We start from the raw sequence: 20,527 nt of genomic DNA, 5'->3' as shown, positions 1-20,527 counted from the left end.
TACCACACCGTAGACACTCTTTGTTATTTGCATAGCAAAATTTTCCATCTAAAGGATGAGAAGAAGTACCACATCTCGAACACAATTTCTGATTATTCTTGTTAAGCGATGTTGCTTGCACATTCTTTCTTTGAAGAATGTAGCCTTTCTTCCTGACGATTGCAATAGCGGCAGATTCATCGTCGCTATTATCACTTACAGTATTTTTATGAGAGACTTCAGCTACCTTGGCTTCTAAGCCACTTTTTTGCAGTTCCCTCATGCATTTTTCACTTTCTTCTACGACTTTGGCCAGCTCTATTGCGTCTTTCAATGTTGGGTTCTTAGCCGCCCACAGACGTTCTTGCACCTTTCTATTGTTGGCTTGCACAACCAATTGGTCTCTGATTAACTCGTCTGCCATCTGCCCAAAGTTACATTTAATAGATAATTCACGCAGTCTTGCTACGAATTCGTCAATGCTTTCTTCAGCCAATTGTTTATTTTTATAAAATTTATATCTCTGAAAGATGAGATTCTCTTCCTTGCCAAAACGAGTTTCTAGTCTTGTGACAGCTTCTTTAAACTCGTCAAAATCGGCTTGTGATCCTGCAGGTAGCACTTGTGGTAGGTATCTGAACAAACGCTGCCCCTCTTTACCTAACGTGGTCATCAACAGTGCTTTTTTACGTTTAGGCGAATAATCTTCTCCATCTAGAGCCTCAATAAAGTTATGAAACATAACTATCCAGTCCTCCCATGCTATAGGAGGATTGCCTGGCTCTGACAAGAATTGAGGAGGAAGGGCAACATTGATTGATTGTGACATGACTTTTAACAAATGTCAATAGGTACAGAGAATAAAGTACACCAAACAGTGGAGTAAAAAGAGTACAAAGCAAAAGCTTACTGTTAATGCAGCTGATGGTCTGCTTACTGCTTTGTCACACACGTTTCAAATGCTTTGAAACGCTCGTTTCCAACAATGCCTACCAGTGAGGAACTGCACCAAATCAAACTTTATAGTGTTATCTCCGTTAAAACGCAGCTCGGAGGCACTTGCAGCTGATTGAAGATTTCGTGTTCGTGGATGTGAGTGCGAAGGTCTTGTGCACCTCGGCACGTAACTAGGGCAACGGTAAAGCCGTCAAAATGGCCGACAACGTCGTGACGTCGTGCGTGAGCGTCACGCGTCAGACGCAGACGTTCCGTGTCATCCGCTTGTACACCATTCAAGAACGCGCTCAGAGGCAAAGCGTTACTAAGCAACTCACCAACAAAGGAAGTTGGTTCAGGTGACGTCGCTGCTTGTGGTGATCGCGTTGCTGGGATACGCGTTGCAGCAGAGTAGACGTTGGTAGAGATGACGTCAACACTGTGTGGAGAACAGGAAATCGGCATAAACATCCACAAATAGATCAGCACGAAGTCGCTGTCGCTGAAGAAACGGAGGTTATTCTTCTCATTAACGCTGTATCACACGCATAGATTCTTGATGGAGTTGAGGCGCTACTTCTCTGGGAAATGACTTCAGGCTGCAGCGGACACAGGAGACAGTGGTCGGACCTCACACCAACTCAAGTCGCCAAATGATGTAAATTAGAAGGAAGATCCACAGGCACAGGTAAGCTTTAAGTGAGCTTTATTGCAGCACAGAGATAGTAGGTCAGCTCCACGTCCAACCAGAGCTCCAACTGCCAACAAGGCAGGGGAGCGCTCCAGAATGCAGAACACAAGAAGAGATCTAGAGTGCAAGCTCAAGGAAGAGCAAAGCACTGTACAACACAGTCACTTGTCGGTCTCCTCTGGGGAGGCCGTGCCATCACTTTTCATGCCCCTATGGGAGTCAGTCAGTCACTTGTCAGGCTCCTCAGGGAGTTAGTCATTCAGTCAGTCACCTGTCAGGCTCCTAACGGAGTCAGACAGTCAGTCACTTGTCAGGCTTTTCTGGGTAAGCTGTGCCAGCACTTGTCAGGCTACTCAGGGAGTCAGTCAGTCAGTCACTTGTCAGGCTCCTCACGGAGTCACAGTCAGTCACTTGTCAGGATTCTCTGGGCAGGCTGTGCAATCACTTGTCAGGCTCCTCAGGGAGTCAGTCAGTCAGTCACTTGTCAGGCTCCTCTAGGAGTCAGTCAGTCACTTGTCCGGCTACTCAGGGAGTAAGTCAGTCAGTCACTGTCAGGCTCCTCTAGGAGTCAGTCAGTCACTTGTCAGGCTCCTCAGGGAGTCAGTCAGTCACTTCAGTCCGTCACTTGTCAGGCTCCCCGGGGAGTCAGTCTGTCACTTTTCAGGCTGTGCCAGTCACTTTTCAGTCAATTTGGCGAGGCGGTCACGTCTGACATCACACACCCCTTGACTCACAATTACATCTCTGGGTTGAGCCTTAGGTCCACTCTTAGTCCCCCCTCAGCCTCTTCTTTACTCCTGAGAAAGGGAGAGACTAAAGGACGAATATTGCAAGCCGTGGATAGTGAACCTGGATCCGAGAGACCCCTTAACATTACAATCTACACCCCATCGCTGCGTTCAGGATCCTGTAGACCAGGGGTGGGAAGCTGCTTCCAGAACACCGTAGACCAGGGGTAGGGAGCTGCTTTCAGAATCCTGTTGACCGGGGGTAGGAAGCTGCTTTCAGAATCCTGTAGACCTGGGGTAGGGAGCTGCTTTCAGAATCCTGTAGACCTGGGGTAGGAAGCTGCTTTCAGAATCCTGTAGACCAGGGGTAGAAAGCTGCTTTCAGAATCCTGTAGACCAGGGGTAGGAAGCTGCTTCCAGAACACCGTAGACCAGTGGTAGGGAGCTGCTTTCAGAATCCTGTAGACCTGGGGTAGGGAGCTGCTTTCAGAATCCTGTAGACCGGGGGTAGGGAGCTGCTTTCAGAATCCTGTAGACCTGGGGTAGGGAGCTGCTTTCAGAATCCTGTAGACCAGGGGTAGGGAGCTGCTTTCAGAATCCTGTAGACCAGGGGTAGGGAGCTGCTTTCCGAATCCTGTAGACCGGGGGTAGGGAGCTGCTTTCCGAATCCTGTAGACCAGGGGTAGGGAGCTGCTTTCAGAATCCCGTAGACCAGGGGTAGGGAGCTTCTTTCAGAATCCTGTAGACCAGGGGTAGGGAGCTGCTTTCAGAATCCTGTAGACCAGGGGTAGGGAGCTGCTTTCAGAATCCTGTAGACCGGGGGTAGGAAGGTCCTTTCATGATCCCGTAGACCAGGGGTAGGAAGCTGCTTTCAGAATCCCGTAGACTAGAGGTAGTAAGCTGCTTACAGGATCGCATAGTCCAGGGTAGCTACCTGCTTTCATGATCTTATAGAATAGTGGCAGTCAGTTGGGTGCCAAGGATACCAACGTGGAAGCCAGGAGGAGATGCTGCTACTCCTCGCTACTCCTAAATGATGCCCATGCTCTCAGCTTCCCTACTGTCCCATGCTCTTTGAGCGACGGCTGCCTGGGAACGAATAGATAAAAAAATGAAATTACCTTACCTGCCCTTCGCTGCAGCCGCCTCATGCCTCTCCTCCGTTCTCTTCATCTGCACTGGCAGCACTGGAAGCAGACTCTCCCAGCCAATCACGACGCTGCACGAGCAGCTTCGTGATTGGTCTGAGCGGCCTGTTTGGCCGCACAGGCAGTGTCTTGGAGCCTGGGCTTGTTCGCCATTGGGCTGTGCAACACAACCAGAGGTAGAACATGCTAAGTGCGCTTGAATGTTTGGCCGTCATGCGCACTTAGGGATCTCCTCAGTTTGCTCTGCCCGGCCCCGCCCCAACCTGGCTGGCTCCAGTCCTGCACAAAAAAAAAAAAATGATGATAACATCTGGTTATATTATCATTTTCTTTTTGCATTGCTCAAATAGCAGTGGGGCGACCCTCCTCCACCTTCACGAGGAGCCGCCACTGTGCTCTTTGCAACACCTCTGGGTAGTTCAAAGAGGCTCTGCATGTTTGAAGAGTGGCTGCACCCTAGGAGGTGAGAATGCATTACGAGGTTTGCAGCGAGGACCTTCTCATCCAAGTTCATTGGGTAGTCCACATTGCGTCATCTCCTCAGGCGTGGTCTGGGGGTATCATTGCCCTTGCCAGCACTGGCAATTATACCAACAGAACTACAAACCATCACACTCCTACAAGTCAGACAATTCAGACTATTCCAGGAACCCAAAACTATAAGAAAGGCTTGGGCAGTATATATTTGCCATGTTTAATGTATATTTAATTAGTAAACCACTGTTGTACTCATCTGTAAATCAGACAAACAGCGCCACCATGTGGCAGACTGTCGTAAGTGCTGGTATTGCCAATTAAGTGCCGGTGCTGAGCACTGGAAAACACTGGCTCAAATTAAGCACTAGAGGCCACACTGGTGATACCACCAGCATAGTCCGCAAGTGTCCCGGGACCTTTGAGAGCTTCAGAGAACCAAAGTCTTTCCCCACCGGCATGTCGCGTGTGCCCCAAAAAACTGTAGTCATTTAAAAGTCCTGTATAGTCACCTCGACGTTCAGCTCTGCCTGCAATCCATCCCTTTGCCCTTACACACCATTTCCCCATCTCTAAACATTAAAGTAAACCCATTGTCCATGTTTTATAAAAATTCTTGCAGCACGGTAAACTTTAGACCAAATTCGATTTCGCTTTCCTTTTCTTTGTGTATATGAAAAATGACACACATAGATGCAAATACAATTTTAAAATATGAAGGACGAATTTAAGGTTAAACAAAATCCGCTTCCTTTATTTCTTGTTGCAAGAGCAGCAGAACTAGTGAAAAAAGTCATATTTCTAGGGTTCTTTTTTAAGAAAATGTTGTGTTCGAATTACGTGAATGATATTTTTCTCTGCTAGGAGCTATATTCGTGATTTACAAGCAAAAAAAGTCACGCATTATTTGTGATTCATTCACAATCTATTTTCTCTACACTTACCATGGTGTAAAATATGCATGGGGCAAGGGCTGGAGTGCAAAGTCTCACTCTATTTTCTGGAAGAAAGAACGGTGAAAAATAATGGACATTTTTTCCAAATGTTCACTAGTGCAAAGTTTATAGACTCGATCTGCTGGCGTCCACATCAATGTCACATAAGAACAATCTGGGTGCGTGTCATTAGGTGTGGCTTGATATAACCCTTGCCTGTTGACCTATTGTTAGCCGTTGTTTAAATTATGCATTAAATGGGCTTTTGCTCCGCCCAGATCATTAGATCTTTCTCATCCTATTTGCTTCTGGATGAACCATCCCACCTCCTGTGGAGTGCTTGCATTGCAGTTCATGGGGAATTAAATTTCTTCACAACTCAAACATACACTGAATCATCACACAAATTCTTTCTCACGGATGCATTGTTTTCAGAAAGAAGTCTATTTTTGTTTTTGCACTGCGGTAGGCTTTTTTTTCTTTTTTTAAACAACATATTTTTGTCCGGCCTTAAAAATAAATGCCACACCTATTAACTTCGCCAGTGCTTGTTTACATTGGCATTGGCGTGAGCAGGAGGCGACTAGCATTCGGAAATTAATAGACAGCGAGAATTGTGCGACGAACCTAAAAGGATGGCGGGGCTGGGGAAGAGTTAGTCAAATGGCACACATCCATCATCAGACATGTGGGCAACTCCACCCCTTTTCATTTGCTTTGATTTTCCTACAGGAACCCCACAGAGATGTCTATGGCTGTGGCTGCTGTCAAGCCACCGAGTCAGTGATCTCTGCGCAACCTTTGAAAAAGTTTTAAAAGCCACTAGATGTCTGTCCCAACCACTCTATGGTGTAATTATGCACATTATGTGTCTCTATGACTGACATCAGGCCACAGAACAATTGTTACAGGTTAGTAACTTTTTGTGAACATTGGAGACGCTCCCATTTCAAACTCCTCAAGAACGAAAGGGATAATTATGCACAGTATAGGTGTCTACCTCTGGCATCAATCTACAGAACAATTATTACGTAACTTTTTTTGAATGAACATTGGAAATGCCCTCCATTTCAAACCCATCCACAATGACCTGAAAATACATTTTATGACCAGAAACTGTCCTTTGAATGGACGGGGTAGCAGACCCTTGTCAAGGTCTAAAAATGGTGTCCAGCAATTAAGGTCTAAGGTTGTCAAATGTCAGGCATGGGTAGTTCGTTCATTCTTTGTTCTGTGCATTCTGGGAACTGTAGTACGGATTTCCCGATCATAAATTAAGAAATACAACATTATAACCCATTTAAAGAGCAGGAGTTACTTACATCTGACATGGGTCAATTTAGGCTCAGTAAAGAGTTCTAGATGGTGCTATGCAGACTCCCCCCTCCTCACCCCTCCTCCCCAGTGAAGAGGTGGTCTGCCCTGGTTTCCTCGCTCCCCGAGTGAAATGTGCCAATTTCCTGTCACGCGAGCGCCGTGTTTACCACCAAGAGGCGAATGAAAGGGGTGGTTGTTTTTTTGGCCAGAACCTCTAATTGCTTTTGGCCCCAGAGCCGGGGCAGGCTCCCTTTCTGGGGGCTGCCCAGTAGGAAAGAATGCGCCCACCTTCCCGACCTGGCACATTCCGTCCCAGCTGTGCCGTTGCGAAGCTGGTTGGCCTGGCGCCCAGGAAGGGCAAAGCCACGGGGCACCCAGGTGCCCGCCAGAGGCCAGGATCAGCAACCAACTTCAGAGGCCTTCAGTGTTACAGAAAGGAGCCACTCGCTGGCAAAGTAGCTCAGTGGGTTAAGGAACTGCGGCTGAGATCTGTGTCAAAGGTTCGAATCCCTCTGTGGCTGTCTCAGCATTTCATCCTCCGATAGATAACAACCAGTGCAACTGAGTTCGGTGATAGTTACTGCCCCGAGATTAGGAGCCAGGACGAATAAGCATTTAAAGACGAGCAACAGCGAATGTAGCTAGACACGATGTTTAAAATGGAGAGGTGTAGAACATTTTCTATATGTACCCAATTGGAAGATACACATGTAGGGTGTTACTAGGCAGGCCCGGTTCTAGAGGGTGGGCCGGGTGGGCTAGGCCCACCCAAACATGAGACTTGGCCCTCGCAGTGAACCTGCCACTGACGTACAACATCAATAAAAACTGTTCAGATAACTGGTGATTTACGATCCTGCTGCAGAGTAACCATTTGTCTTTTGGTAGTTTTTAAATGCAGATAAACTGAATTTTATGGGAATAGCTCAGTGGGTTACTACCTCTGTCACAGATATCCTTGTGTTACTTGCAGTTCAGAAGTTACTATCCTAACATAGGACAGTGACCTATGAAATGTCATCAAAGAGCTGAATACAAACTTCGCTTTTTTGTGTTGTGATATAGCTAGAGCTTCTACATTCTTTCAACATTCTAATGTTGCTAAAAAGAGTTTGGGTAGTTGTACCTTTTTATCAGTAAGCCAACCCCCAACCACTGGAGTACTCTTTAAATCCTGAGTTTTTGCTTCCTCAGACCAACCCCTTGTAAAATATATTGCCCACCAGTGTGGATGACGTGATTTCTATACCTTATAATCCTCATTGGCTTATGTGACATTCTCCGTAGACTGATTTATTGCCTCTGTATAATGTGTGCTGTTATGTAAATTACTGTGACACCCTACACTGATATGAGTAGCGCTATACAACAAATGGAATGGATATGAGAGAGGGGCAACGGCGATATGAGGGGCACTAGTGGAGGATGGCAGTGAGGGAATCCATGTAGGAGGTCATGGGGTGGGGGGCTACGGAGAGATGAGGGCGCTGGTGGAGGCTGGCAGTGAGGGAAGCAGAGGAGGTGGTCACGGGGCGAAGGAGAACAACAGAGTTGAGGGGCACTAGTGGAGGGTGGCAGTGAGGGAAGCCGAGGAGAAGATTATGGGATGGGGGGGAAACTACAACGAGATGAGGGGCACTAGTGGACGGTGGCAGTGAGTGAGTCCGAGGAGGAGGTCACAGGTTGTGGGCATCTATGGAGAGATGAGGGGCGTTGGTGAAGGGTGGCAGTGAGGGATTCTCAGGAGGAGGTCATGGGGTGAGGGGTCAATGGAGAAATGAGGGGCACTAGTGGAAGGTGGCAGTGAGGGAAGCCGAGGAGGTGGTCATGGGGTGGGGGAACTACAGAGAGATGAGGGGCGTTGGTGGAGGGAGCAGTGAGGGAAGCTGAGGAGGTGGTCATGGGGTGGGGGAACTATAGAGAGATGAGGGGCACTGGTGGAGGGTGGCAGTTAGGGAATCTGATGAGGGGTTCATGGTTGGGGAGAACTACAGAGAGAGGGGGGGGCACTGGTGGAGGGTGGCAGTTAGGCAATCCAATAAGGGGGTCATGGGGTGGGGGAACTACAGAGAGATGAGGGGCACTTGTGGAGTGTGGCAGTTAGGGAATCTGAGGAGAGGTCATGGGGTGGGGGATCTACAGAGTGATAAGGGGTGCTGGTGGAGGGTGGAAGTGAGGGAATCTGAGGAGGAGGTCATGGGCTGTGGGGAGCTACGGAGAGATGAGGGGCATTGATGAAGGGTGGTTGTTGGGGAGTCTGGGGCGGAGACCATGAGGGGGAGTGGCTATGGAGAGAAGAAGGGCACTGTTGGAGGGTGGTAGTTGAGTTATCTACAGAAAAAGAGGTAAAAAAAGAGGTCAAAAAGACTTTTGCAGAGGGGCATGCCTTGGCGGCCAAGCATGGCAGCTGCATATCGGTAGAGCTCCGTGAGTGAAGCAGTGTCCCCACATCAATCCGAACACTCATCCATTCAATAACAACCTCTGCACGGAGGAACCTGGATTTAGGACCGAGCGGGAGCCTCCCGAAGAAAAGCCGGCCGGAATCGAGCACCGGGGAGTGGATTTGTGACTCCCGACGCAAATGGGCCCACATCGCACCAGCAGCACCGGACTCTAGTGCTGCCTGAGGCCGCCCGGAAATAAAGGCAGGACGGCAGAGGGCGGCCGGAAGTGTGCGGTACCCGGTCCTCCCCCGTTTAGAGCAACAACCGGAGCTCTCCCCTGAACCCCCCTGGGTGCCCCCGGGTCCCGGCGCCGATTGGAACACTCGTCGCAACACAGTGAGGAACCCCCCCCCCCCCCCCGGCTGAACTACCTGGAGGCGGAGAGCGAGGGGCTCGGCGGGAAGGACACGCGCGAGGTGGTTCTTTGCCCGGCAGGGTGGGCGAAGGAGACAGGGTGCGGGCGTACCCATCGGAGGGCTCCACGGGTCCCGTTGCAGCTACCGCTCTCCCGGCGCTGCTACACACGCTGGCCCTGAGTGGCGGAATTTGCCTGCAAGCACGGAGAGACGGTGAGGGGGCTGGGACGGAGCAGGATAACGGAGCGCGGTGGCTGCGGGGCCCCGGGGGTGCCCGAGGTCCGGGGAGAGACTTACCTGCCCCACTGAGCGGGCGTGGGACACACTGCCGTCATCGCGTGAGTGGCCTCACTCTTGCACACAATAGCAGCGGCAGGCTGGGACTGTGGGTGCGGAGGTGCAAGGACAATTAGCACAACTATCCTGACCAGGGGATTGTCATTGAACTGTGGAGCTAAGTGGGAAACGCTACTGTCCCGCGTATTGAATTCCTCCCTCCTGAGTGTGGGCACAGACTCACCTGAGACGTCATGGCGGGTAAAGGCCCGAGTCACAACGCCTCGCAATCCAGGCTGGAGAAATATGCGTTCGATAGACAGGCCGAGCCACGCACATCCACAGGGAAGACCCCGGAAACCGATAGGGCGAAGAAAGCGACACTTGACGACGTGATGAAGGCTCTGGCGCAAGTACAGGCTACGGTGGGGTCCACGGCCACCGAGGTCTCTCTTCTGAGGGCTGACTTTCAAAAAATGGGAGAGAGGGTGAAGCAGGTCGAGGTGGTCGCTAAATCCTTAGTAGAAGACGTGTCAGACCTCCAACTAGCAATGGAAAAGATGGCAGCAGAGAACAAGACTCTGAAAGAAAAGCTGGACGACCAGGAAGGGCACTCTAGGCGCAACAACGTGAGAATTATTGGAGTTCCGGAGTCGGAGGGCACCGAGGCCATGGACCTCTATGTGGAGAACCTGATTCAGACGCACCTCAAGCCTAAGGGTCTATCGCAGTTCTTCTCTGTGGAAAGAGCGCACAGGGTTCCAGGAGGAAAGCCCAAGCCTGGAGCCGCGCCTCGGCCCATACTGGCGAGACTTTTCAACTTTCGCGACCGTGACGCGATCCTACAGGCAGCAAGAGTGGCCGCACCGATACGGGTTCAGAACTCCACATTAGCTTTTTTCCCAGTCTATACTGCTGAGGTTTCATGCCGGAGAAGGACTTTCCTGGAAATTAAGAGAGACCTGAGGGCCAAAGAACGATCATATTCCATGATTTTCCCTGCACGACTGAGAGTGGTGGCGGATAGTAAAGTCTGGATTTTCGATACACCGGAGTCAGCGCGGGACTGGCTAGAGGGATGGCGCCAGATGGGACCACCCCGCCGCACACACAGGACACAGCAGAATAAGCGCGGAGACAGTCAGCCGAGATCACAGGCATCAGGAATGGAGGGCTCATTGCACTCACATGCCCCAGACACCGCAGACACGCTGCAGGAGGTGGAGGAATGACGCCCCAGAGGCACGCTAAATGAACATTGTAGAGAATTCATGGGCGATTCCCGGCTTGGACACTGATCTGGGTGAGACCGGAGAGGGCAGGGGACCTGGACACTCCGGGGACACCTCACCCCAGCAAGCAAGTACTGTTCATGGGTTGGGCGAAGCACTCTGCTGAGTTGGGGAGGCGGGCAGTTTCAGGTCCGAGAGGCAGGGAGGGAGGTGGACGGGGGGGGATAGTTCACTGTTCAATGTACACTACAAGCCGAGACACAATACACGTTGTACCAAGTTCAAGTTTTGGTGGGGACGGGGACACCAGTTACGTTTTTAAGGAATCTACATGAAGGGCCACGCTGTACTCTAAGGCCTTTGCGTTGCATACAGGGCAGGCGGAGGAGGTCCGCACGGACCGAATGGCAGGTTCAGTGCCTGCACAACCACATGCCGTTTTATGTCAGATTCTCCATCACGTAGTCGGGAGGAAGGGGTGCCCAGAACACAGAGCGCCCCACTCCGCCTTATGACATGGAATGTGCGAGGGCTGGGAGACAAAGTCAAACGTGGGTTGGTACTCACCACCCTAAAAAGACAGAGCCCAGACATAGCGCTCCTTCAGGAAACGCATCTACAGGGAGGGACTACCAAGGCGCTAGACAGGAGGGGGTATAAAATGTTAGCACATTCGGAGTTCACGTCGGGATCCCATGGGACTGGCATTTTACTGAAGAAGTCCTCACACTTCATACCACGGGGCACGAAGACAGATTGCCAGGGATGCTTTGCTGCTTTACAGGGCCAATGGGAGGAAGGAATCATTAATGTAGTCTCGGTGTATATCCCCCCAGCACTCCATTCAGTCATGCTACCGGCACTGGGGGACTTCCTCCTGACCCTCCCTGAGGGGGATGTTATACTGGGGGGGACTTTAATGCGACTGTAGACACCCTAATTGATAAGTTCCTAATGGTGAGCCATACCGGGGGGCCTTCTCGCCTCCAACGCTTCTTGACGGCTATGGGTCTAATTGGCGTATGGCGACACACCCACCCTCAACTGAAACAATACACCTTCCACTCTACTGTGCACAATAGTCTATCGGGAATAGATTACTTCCTGGCACTAGGGGACTGCATGCAACACGTTGACACAGTAGACATCCAAGCAAGAGGCATCTCAGATCACTCCCCGATTACCCTGACACTCTCCACCCAGGAAAAAACACGAAAGCGCATTTACCCCATACGGGCTGCGTACCTTAAGGTGCCCAAGATAAGAAAAGCGCTTAAGACCGCCACGATACATTACTTTGCGGAGAATACCACCTCCGTATGGTCCTCTGCGACCCTATGGGAAGCATACAAGGCGGTGTTGAGAGGGCAAGCGGTGACAACGATCACAGGTCACAGAAGGGAACAGGCACACGAGGTGGCCGAATTGGAACTAGCATTACAGCAAGCTACAGAGACACACGAAACTCACCCCACGCCAGACACAGCCCACGCTCTGCACGTTAAACAACATCTATACACGGAACATTTACGACACCAAGTGCGAGGTCAGATCACTGACACACAAACCAGGGTCTATGATATAGGAGACAAAGCGGGCAGGATGCTGGCATGGTTGGACAAGAAGGGGGGAAGTACCAGAGGTATCCAACAGATCAGAGATGAAAGTGGGACACTACACACGAGCCCCGAGCAAATAGTGGAGGCCCTTGCAGAACACTTTGAGGGGGTATACACAACAGACAGAGTGGTTACCACAGACATGGCTAGGGCAGCATTAGAACCCATCCAGACACCGAGGTTGCAACCTGAGGCGATAGCTGAACTGGACATGGACATAACAGCAGAGGAAATCCACACAGCAATACAAGAAATAAAACCCAGCAAGGCGGCCGGTCCTAATGGCATTCCGATGGAATGGTATCAGGCCGCATCGGAGAGGCTCAGTGGCCACCTGCTTGCCATGTATACAGATTGCCTATCAACGGGAGAGCTCCCACCGGACCAAAGGTTAGCGACTATCATCGAGATACCTAAACCAGGGAAACCGCCGGAAGAGTGCACTTCCTACCGTCCAATATCCTTACTCAATGCAGAGGTTAAAATTTTGGCCAAGCTCCTGGCCACCCGCTTAATGGCACACCTGCCGTACCTCATACACCCTGACCAATCCGGGTTTATGCCGCACAGAAACACAGCATTGAATCTGCGGAGAGTGCACGGAGTACTGGCTAGAGCGGACTCGATTTCCGAACCGGCGGTGATATTGGCACTCGACGCAAAAATGGCCTTTGACTTGGTGGAGTGGAACTACCTGTTTGAAGTCCTGGCTCACTTAGGGTTCAGACCCAAATTTCTAGCATGGGTCAGATTGCTATACACGAAACCAGTGGCGCAGGTGGTAGCGAATGGCCACATTTTGCGCACTTTCCCCTTGGAGAGAGGTACCAGACAGGGCTGCCCCCTGTCGCCGCTGCTCTTCGCAGTCGCCTTGGAGCCCGTGGCCCACTTGATATGGACCACCCCACTGCTTAGAGGGATTTCCTGGACTGAGGGATGGGAAGATCGCGTCTCCCTGTACGCCGATGACATGCTGGTGTACCTCACAGACCCGGAAAGCAGTATACCGGCGCTCTTAACCCTATGTGATGAGCATGGGAAAGTGTCGGGCTACACTCTGAATTGGACCAAATCAGAGCTCTATGTGTTGAAAGGCCCACCCCGATGCGTAGAGAAAATTGTCCTTTGAAAGAGGCCGTGTTATCCTTTAAATATTTGGGAATTCATGTCACCATGGACCCCGTAGAATTCGCACAGAAAAACCTGCTGCCGCCCATAGAACGGCTTAAGCAGGACGTCGTTTTCTGGGCCGGGCTACCCCTGTCGATGTTGGGCAAAGCGGCACTCTACAAGATGATGTCTCTGCCGCGCTTCCTATATGTTCTGGAGAATGCACCGTACTCGGTGGCACCGGGTTATTTCAGGAAAGTGTCTGCGCTGGTGGCCGGCCTACTGTGGAGCAACCGACCAGCGCGCATCGCGCAGGCTAAAATGCACAGAGGGTGGTATGACGGGGGGGATAGCATTGCCAGATCTCAAACTATATTATTGGGCGGCGCAATTAAAAAACATAAATCAGTGGATACATGCCCCCCAAAATGACCCAGCATTTAGATCAGATAGGACGCAACTGGGGACGAATACCCTGCTTGCCCCTCTGTACGACCAGCGTAAGATACGTAAGTTAACAGGACCCACGAAACTCACGGCCTCGATATGGCATATCGCATTGGCGGCGCTCGGATGGAAAGGAAGGATGACTAAACTCACCTCTCTGTGGGATTCCCGGGCAGGTGGGAATCCTGAGAAACAGCAGGGGCTTCTCACATTGGGATGAGATAGGCCTATCTACGGTGGGAGACCTGTGGGAACGAGGCACGGTAATTCCCTTTGACCAACTGAAAGAACAGTATGGACTGGGACCGAGAGAATCGTTCCGGTACAATCAAATTCGACACGCACTGCTCAGAGCCATCCCCCCGGAGACAGAAGTGCCAGAAGCCTCCCCACTGGAAGACCGCCTGCTTACGAATTTTATGCCCGAACGGGCCACCTCGTTCACATACCGTAAGCTGATCAATAATTTACCAGATCCCATGACCAAACTTAAAGACAAATGGGAGGGAGACGTAGCAGCGATGGATGATAACGAGTGGCTTGAAGCACTGGCATCCCCTAAAGAAGTAGGCATCTCGGCTAAATTCCGGCTTGTACAACTCAAAATATTGCACAGAGTGTACTATACGAGAACGGCCTTGCACCTCATGGGCCGCGCACAACACCCATACTGCCTCCGAGGCTGCGGTGAGGAGGGTACGTTTTTCCACACAATATGGGAATGCCCACGCATTCAGGAGTACTGGAGGCGGATAATGCGCACAATTTCTCAAGCTATGGAGACCTCACTGGTCCCTGAGCCACGAAAATGTTTACTCAATGTGTGGGAACCCACTGATTTGTCCAAATATGGCCAGCAGTGGGTTACTCTGGGCATGGTAATCGCAAAAAGGGACATCGCACAGAGATGGGGGGCGGTAGAGGTACAGACGAAAACACAATGGTATGAGAATATGAACAAGGTAATGATTACGGAAAGGGCGATCTACACTGGGAGGGCATGCCCGAAGAAATGGAACAAGATCTGGACCCCATGGAACGCATATAGAGGGGATATTTGTGACACATTGCCGGAAGAGGAACCAATAACATCGGATGAGGAAGGTGAGGCGGACTAGTGGACTCGGGGATGGGAGCTTGCAGTAGGAATAAGACTCTGGGTAGACCTTGGCAGTAGAGGGGGGTAGATAGACGGGGAGAGGGAGACAGGTACACAGCATGGATCTCAACACCCATGTTAATTTAGGGATGGAAGCATTAGGTAGTCCTGCAGGCGTGTGACCACCCATAACATCCAGGAACCTGCCTTGACGCAATTGACACTGTCCCATTGTCACACTTGATGATTCCTTTGTTGTTTAATTTCTTTTTATGTTGTATATTGTTAAAAAACAAAAAAGAAAACCTAAACCTGCTCAGATCGGTAATTTCATAGTGATTGCTGCACCAATACAATAATGTACAATACCTGTACCCTGAAGGGGAGCCCGAAATGCAGATTCATACACAGTATGCGCTCTTAACGTTTATGTATGGCAGCCGGCCCCATGGGTTGTAGGCCAACAGCTGTGTAATAAGGCAAGGTGCAATAAAGGTTTAAAAAAAAAAGACTTTAGCACCAGCACTAAAGCCGGCCAATTAGGACAACTGTGGAGCATACTTTAACATGCATGCTAATTACATTTACTGCTATATTCAATTTTTCAAGTTTGAAGGTGATTTTGCTATTATTTTTTACTGGGAATAATGAAAGTGGAAGTGAATGGTGGCTGATATGGGGCTGGGACCCAAGGTCTGCTGTAAAATAAGGTGTAATGGAGAGGGGTGGTAGAAAAGTGGATAATCAAGCCTGTAGGGGAGTGTGCTGCAGAGTCAGGGGTCAGGTGGACGTAGTAATGAAGAGGGTTTCTACCTGAAGGCTCGCACAGAGGGAGCCCGAGTAGTGTCACTTGCTTGATACTCCCACCTTAGAAACCACTTCCCATCAAAGAGACATTACATGGAAGAAAAGCACATTTAGAAAGAGACTTTGAAAAGAGTGTGTTTTACTGTGCCTTGTAAGACTAAGGAGAGAAAGGAGGGCCCATAAGCAGGCCTGGCTAGATATATAGGCGATAAAGTGGGCCAGCAGTGGCCCACTCAAATGTACCTTTGGCCCATCCAAATAAATATTCCTGGAGCAGGGCCTGTTATTAGGTAGCTTCGATGCTAACCTATGGGAGGGAGAGTCCTTTCTGTAGTGAAAAACAAATTTAGCAGTATTTCACTACACGGACATGTACAAAAGCAAAGTATTTGTCCTACTTTTTAAATACACTGCACCTTGCCCATGTGGCGGCCTAGGGCCTACCTTAGGGGTGACGTTTATGGATTAAAAAGGGAAGGTTTCGACCTGAGAAGTAGGTGAATTTGCCAGGTCGAAATGGCAGTTAAAATCTGCACACACAGGCTCCGCAGTGGCAGACCTGAGACATGTTTGCTGGGCTACTCAGGTGGGTGGCACAATCAGTACTGCAGGCCCGCTAGTAGCATTCGATTTACAGGCCCCGGGCACCCATGGTGCACTGTACTAGGGACTTGTTAGTTAATCCAAGAAACCAATCATGGAGAAACCAAATGCCATCCCATTCAAGGCACAAAGCACATGCACTTTAGCACTGTCAGCAGTGGTAAAGGGCCCAGAGTCCTGAAACCAGCAAAAATGAAGTTCAGCCCACAATCTAAAACAGGAGGCCAGAAACAAAAAGACAGGAGAAACCCTGCCAAATGATGCCAGGTCTAACAAAACTGTTGCAGAAATAATGTCAGAACTCAGCCAATTTTTGGATGATTTCTCCTTTAGTGGCGTTGAGGCCAGATGACCCAAACTACAATTGTGGTTTCTGCGACTTACTTAAAACGTGTGCCAATCCTGGACAATTGTGTAATTTTTCAGCATTTTGCTTATCTTCCAGTATAAGAAACGCGTATAAGAAACACTTAAAGAACAGACTGACCGTTAACATGCTGGTTAGGTCCACATATAGGTCTCCATTGTTAACATGTTTTGGCGGTGGGTACTAGTCTGTTGGCCTTCTTCAGAATCACTACATATCTAAGTGGGGTCAATCAGTCAATGCCTGACTTTAGTGGACGCAATCAGAGAGCGTGTATTTGGACGGTGGCTTGTGCTTCAATTCACATCAATTGCTTTCTATTCATGAATTGGACAAGGTCTAAAAATCTGTTCCTGATCTTCTCTCGCGTTTTGCTCCAGAGAATGAGCGGCGCCAGGCATAGGACGTTAGGCGCATGAGTGATACTAAGCGGGAGGATAGGAAAGGGAACTGTTAGACTGTTGGGAATGGAGGTGATGGCCTCTGGCACTGAAGCTACTGGGTACTGCTCGTGTAACAGGGGTGGTGCAAGTAAGAAGTGCTGTTGGGCACTGTTGGTAAGCTGAACATTCTGGCATTACTGGCATGTTTAGCGCTGGTGTTGAATTTATGGTGCTATGTGACTGTTGCCCAATAGTGTTACGCATGTTGTTAACCCAGAACAGACCGATACATTGCAGCAGTGCTTTCTTCTTTCTAAAACCCTACATCAGCATTTTTTTTTCTCTTCCACCCCCAAAAGGCGGCGACTGTTTCTAAAACGAACCCCGAGTTCCACCGTGCTGGGAGAGCAGGAGGTAAGTAGTGTCCGTGCTTGTGCCAAGACCATTGCAAGTTTCTGTGGTGTGGCCCTCACTTTCCCATGTTCCGTGTTCCAGAGTGGGATCCAGAACGGGGCCGTGGACATCAATGAGCTGCAGCTGGTAGTGCCCGGGCAGGAGAACGAGAACAACAACCATTCCATTGGTCATGAGACAGCAAGTAAGTTGGCCGAGGGTATGTGCGATGCGCTAGTTTACAATAGAGCAGTAGCAGCGACCCTCAGCGAGCATAGCTTGCAATAGAACACTCACAGCAACTCTCAGCAAGCCTAGCTTGCACTAGAACACCAGCAGCAATCCTCAGTGAGCAAAGCTTGCAATAGAACACTAGCAGCAACTCTCAGCAAGCCTAGCTTGCACTAGAACACCAGCAGCAATCCTCAGCGACCATAGCTTGCAATAGAACACTAGCAGCAACTCTCAGCAAGCCTAGCTTGCACTAGAACACTAGCAGCAACCCTCAGCCAGCCTAGCTTGCAATAGAACACTAGCCGCAACTCTCAGCCTGCCTAGCTTGCACTAGAACACCAGCAGCAATCCTCAGCGAGCATAGCTTGCAATAGAACACTAGTAGCAACTCTCAGCAAGCCTAGCTTGCACTAGAACACCAGCAGCAAACCTCAGCGAGCATAGCTTGCAATAGAACACTAGTAGCAACTCTCAGCAAGCCTAGCTTGCACTAGAACACCAGCAGCAATCCTCAGCGAGCATAGCTTGCAATAGAACACTAGTAGCAACACTCAGCAAGCCTAGCTTGCACTAGAAAACCAGCAGCAATCCTCAGCGAGCATAGTTTGCAATAGAACACTAGCAGCAACTCTCAGCAAGCCTAGCTTGCACTAGAACACCAGCAGCAATCCTCAGCGAGCATAGCCTGCAATAGAACACTAGTAGCAACTCTCAGCAAGCCTAGCTTGCACTAGAAAACCAGCAGCAATCCTCAGCGAGCATAGCTTTCAATAGAACACTAGCAGCAACTCTCAGCAAGCCTAGCTTGCACTAGAACACTAGCAGCAACCCTCAGCCAGCCTAGCTTGCAATAGAACACTAGCAGCAACTCTCAGCAAGACTAGCTTGCACTAGAACACCAGCAGCAATCCTCAGCGAGCATAGCTTGCAATAGAACACCAGCACCAACTCTCAGCAAGCCTAGCTTGCACACTAGAACACCAGCAGCAATCCTCAGCAATAGAACACTAGCAGCAACTCTCGAGAAGCCTAGCTAGCAATAGAACACTAACACAACCTTCAGTGAGTCTAGTTTGAGGTAGAACACTAGCAGCAACTCTCAGCAAGCTTAGCTTGCTATAGAATACTAGCAGCAATCCTCAGCGAGCCTAGCTTGCAATAGAACCACTAGCAGCAACTCTCAGCAAGCCTATCTTACAATAGAACACTAGCAGCAACTCTCAGCAAGCCTAGCTTGCACTAGAACACCAGCAGCAATCCTCAGCGAGGATAGCTTGCAATAGAACACTAGCAGCTACTCTCAGCAAGATTAGCTTGCACTAGAACACCAGCAGCAATCCTCAGCGAGCATAGCTTGCAATAGAACACTAGCAGTAACTCTCAGCAAGCCTATCTTGCAATAGAACACTAGCAACAACTCTCAGCAAGCGTAGCTTGCACTAGAACACCAGCAGCAATCCTCAGCAAGCATAGCATGCAATAGAACACTAGCAGCAACTCACAGTAAGATTAGCTTGCACTAGAACACTAGCAGCAACCCTCAGCCAGCCTAGCTTGCAATAGAACACTAGCAGCAACTATCAGCAAGCCTATCTTGCAATAGAACACTAGCAGCAACTCTCAGCAAGCCTAGCTTGCACTAGAACACCAGCAGCAATCCTCAACAAGCATAGCTTGCAATAGAACACTAGCAGCAACTCTCAGCAAGATTAGCGTGCACTAGAACACTAGCAGCAACCCTCAGCCAGCCTAGCTTGCAATAGAACACTAGCAGCAACTCTCAGCAAGCCTAGCTTTCACTAGAACACCAGCAGCAATCCTGAGCGAGCATAGCTTGCAATAGAACACTAGTAGCAACTCTCAGCAAGCCTAGCTTGCACTAGAACACCAGCAGCAATCCTCAGCGAGCATAGCTTGCAATAGAACACTAGCAGCAACTCTCAGCAAGCCTAGCTTGCACTAGAACACTAGCAGCAACCCTCAGCCAGCCTAGCGTGCAATAGAACACTAGCAGCAATCCTCAGCGAGCATAGCCTGCAATAGAACACTAGTAGCAACTCTCAGCAAGCCTAGCTTGCACTAGAACACCAGCAGCAATCCTCAGCAAGCATAGCTTGCAATAGAACACTAGCAGCAACTCTCAGCAAGCCTAGCTTGCACTAGAACACTAGCAGCAACCCTCAGCCAGCCTAGCTTGCAATAGAACACTAGCAGCAACTCTCAGCAAGCCTAGCTTGCACTAGAACACCAGCAGCAATCCTCAGCGAGCATAGCTTGCAATAGAACACCAGCAGCAACTCTCAGCAAGCCTAGCTTGCACACTAGAACACCAGCAGCAATCCTCAGCGAGCATAGCTTGCAATAGAACACTAGTAGCAACTCTCGAGAAGCCTAGCTAGCAATAGAACACTAACACAACCTTCAGTGAGTCTAGTTTGAGGTAGAACACTAGCAGCAACTCTCAGCAAGCTTAGCTTGCTATAGAATACTAGCAGCAATCCTCACCGAGCCTAGCTTGCAATAGAACCACTAGCAGCAACTCTCAGCAAGCCTAGCTTGCACTAGAACACCAGCAGCAATCCTCAGCGCGCCTAGCTTGCAATAGAACCACTAGCAGCAACTCTCAGCAAGCCTATCTTACAATAGAACACTAGCAGCAACTCTCAGCAAGCCTAGCTTGCACTAGAACACCAGCAGCAATCCTCAGCGAGGATAGCTTGCAATAGAACACTAGCAGCTACTCTCAGCAAGATTAGCTTGCACTAGAACACCAGCAGCAATCCTCAGCGAGCATAGCTTGCAATAGAACACTAGCAGTAACTCTCATCAAGCCTATCTTGCAATAGAGCACTAGCAGCAACTCTCAGCAAGCCTAACTTGCACTAGAACACCAGCAGCAATCCTCAGCAAGCATAGCTTGCAATAGAACACTAGCAGCAACTCTCA

The 20,527-nt window shown here is 49.8% G+C and overlaps 1 protein-coding gene across 1 annotated transcript in view; it reads left to right on the top strand.

The window, feature by feature from the left end:
* LOC147679010 (uncharacterized) overlaps positions 1-20,527 on the top strand; it is a 397,880-nt gene that overhangs the window by 309,236 nt on the left and 68,117 nt on the right. The window contains exons 3-4 of the mRNA XM_086942737.1: positions 17,314-17,368; positions 17,450-17,552. Of these exons, the coding sequence (XP_086798863.1) occupies positions 17,314-17,368; positions 17,450-17,552 (158 nt within the window). The remainder of the gene's footprint in view (positions 1-17,313; positions 17,369-17,449; positions 17,553-20,527) is intronic.

This window comes from Lissotriton vulgaris, chromosome 11, assembly GCF_964263255.1.
Source record: "Lissotriton vulgaris chromosome 11, aLisVul1.2, whole genome shotgun sequence".
NCBI classification, from domain to species: Eukaryota; Metazoa; Chordata; class Amphibia; order Caudata; family Salamandridae; genus Lissotriton; species Lissotriton vulgaris.
Note: the sequence above shows the minus strand (reverse complement) of the source record. Positions and strands in the feature narration are given on the sequence as shown.